Consider the following 1,704-nt stretch of genomic DNA (forward strand, 5'->3'; position numbering starts at 1 on the left):
CTCGTCCTCGACGCCGCGGGGGGCGCCGCCGCGCCCGCCGCGGCGGCGCGGCGGCTCCGGGTCCTGCGGCGCCTCGGCGGCGCGCCGCCCGTCGTCGCCGTCGCCGTCGGCGTCGAGGCCGCGGCGGCGGCCGAGACCGAGGCGGGCCTCGAGGCGCGGCTCGGCGGCCTCGCGGCGCGCCTCGGCGTCTCCGCCTGGTTCCCGGCCTTCGCGGCGCCGGCCGGCGACCGCGCGACCGCGCGCGACTTCGAGGACCGCGCCGCGCTCCGCGACGTGAACCTCGCGCCGCTCCAGTTCCTCGTCGACGACGTCGTCACGCGCCGGGACCTCCGGCGCGCCGCGCGGCCCTCGAAGCGCGCCGCGGCGGCCGCGCCGCGCGCGCGCGCGGCGCCGCCGCCGGCGCCCGCCGCGGACCCGCGGCTCGAGCTCTCCGCGCACGACCGCGGCGGCGGCGCCGCGGGCGAAAAGCCGCCCGTCGCTTCCGACGAGCCGCGGCTCGCGCTCTCGGCGCACGACCGGGGCGGCGGCGGCGCGCCGCCGGCGGAGGACGCGCCGCCGGCCGAGGACGCGGCGCCGCGGGAGGACGCGCCGCCGCCGGAGGACGCGCCGCCGGCCGAGGACGCGCCGCCGCGGGAGGACGCGCCGCCGCCCGAGGACGCGCCGCCGCCGGAGGACGCGCCGCCGTCCGAGGACGCGCCGCCGGCAGAGGACGCGCCGCCACGGGAGGACGCGCCGCCGGCGGAGGACGCGCCGCCATCCGAGGACGCGCCGCCGCCGGAGGATGCGCCTCCGCCGCCGGAGGATGCGCCTCCGCCGCCCGAGCCCGGCGACGACGACGCGCCCGGCAGCCCCGCGGCCCCCTTCCTCGCGTCCGTCTTCCCGTAAGCGAGGCGCACCCACCCGGCGCGAGAGGTTAGTAGCGCTTGAGGCGGCGGCACTCCTTCGTCCAGGCCGCCATGTCGACGGGGTCCGAGTCCGGCGTCGCGTGCGTGTCCTCCTTCCAGATCTTGAGCGTCTTGTCCGCCTCGCAGGTGACGAGGCGGCTCCCGCTCCGGTCGAACTTGGCGTCGTAGATGCCCGCCTCGCACTGGAGGGAGCCCGGCTGGGCGACGGTGTGGAGCTTCTGGAAGCCGTAGCCCGTCCGGTAGTCCCAGAGCCGGAGGGAACCGTCGTCCGCCGCGGACGCGAGGACGCCGTCGTCGTTGACGTCGACGGCGTTGACGATGGCGTCGTGGCCGCTCAGGTTGCGCAGGAAGGCGCCGTCCTTGCACTGCCACTTCTTGATGTTGTCCGCGGCGCCCGACGCGAAGGAGAACTCGAAGGGCGCGACGGCGAGGGACCGGATCGCCTTCTTGTGGTGCGTGAGCGTCGACAGGGCCCTGCCCTTGGCCAGGTCCCACAACTTCACCGTGCAGTCGTGGGAGCCCGTGATGACCTGGGGGTCCGACGCGTTGCACGCGATGGCGCCGATCGTGTTCACGTGGCCCCCGAGCATCATGACCTGCTTCGACGTGCGCACGTCCCAGACGCGGACGCACGAGTCGCGGCCGCCCGTCATCAGCAGGTCGAGCGTCGGGTGGAGCGCGAGGGAGTAGACGCCGCTCAGGTGGCCGTGGTAGTGGCGGACGACCTTGTTCGTCTCGAGGTCCCAGCACATGACCTTCTTGTCCTCGCCCGCGGAGAACATGTACGTCGTCCGCGCCG

General features: G+C 77.1%; 1 protein-coding gene across 1 annotated transcript; it reads right to left on the reverse strand.

Annotated features, from left to right (window-relative positions):
• Window positions 1-913: 913 nt before the first annotated feature.
• AURANDRAFT_35221 (hypothetical protein) lies at window positions 914-1,699 on the reverse strand (the record flags this gene model as incomplete). Its single annotated transcript, XM_009044578.1, has 1 exon — window positions 914-1,699. A coding segment is annotated over one exon (786 nt), but the record flags the coding sequence as incomplete, so codon positions are not given.
• Window positions 1,700-1,704: the final 5 nt, after the last annotated feature.

This window comes from Aureococcus anophagefferens, assembly GCF_000186865.1.
Source record: "Aureococcus anophagefferens unplaced genomic scaffold AURANscaffold_470, whole genome shotgun sequence".
Classification (NCBI taxonomy): domain Eukaryota; class Pelagophyceae; order Pelagomonadales; family Pelagomonadaceae; genus Aureococcus; species Aureococcus anophagefferens.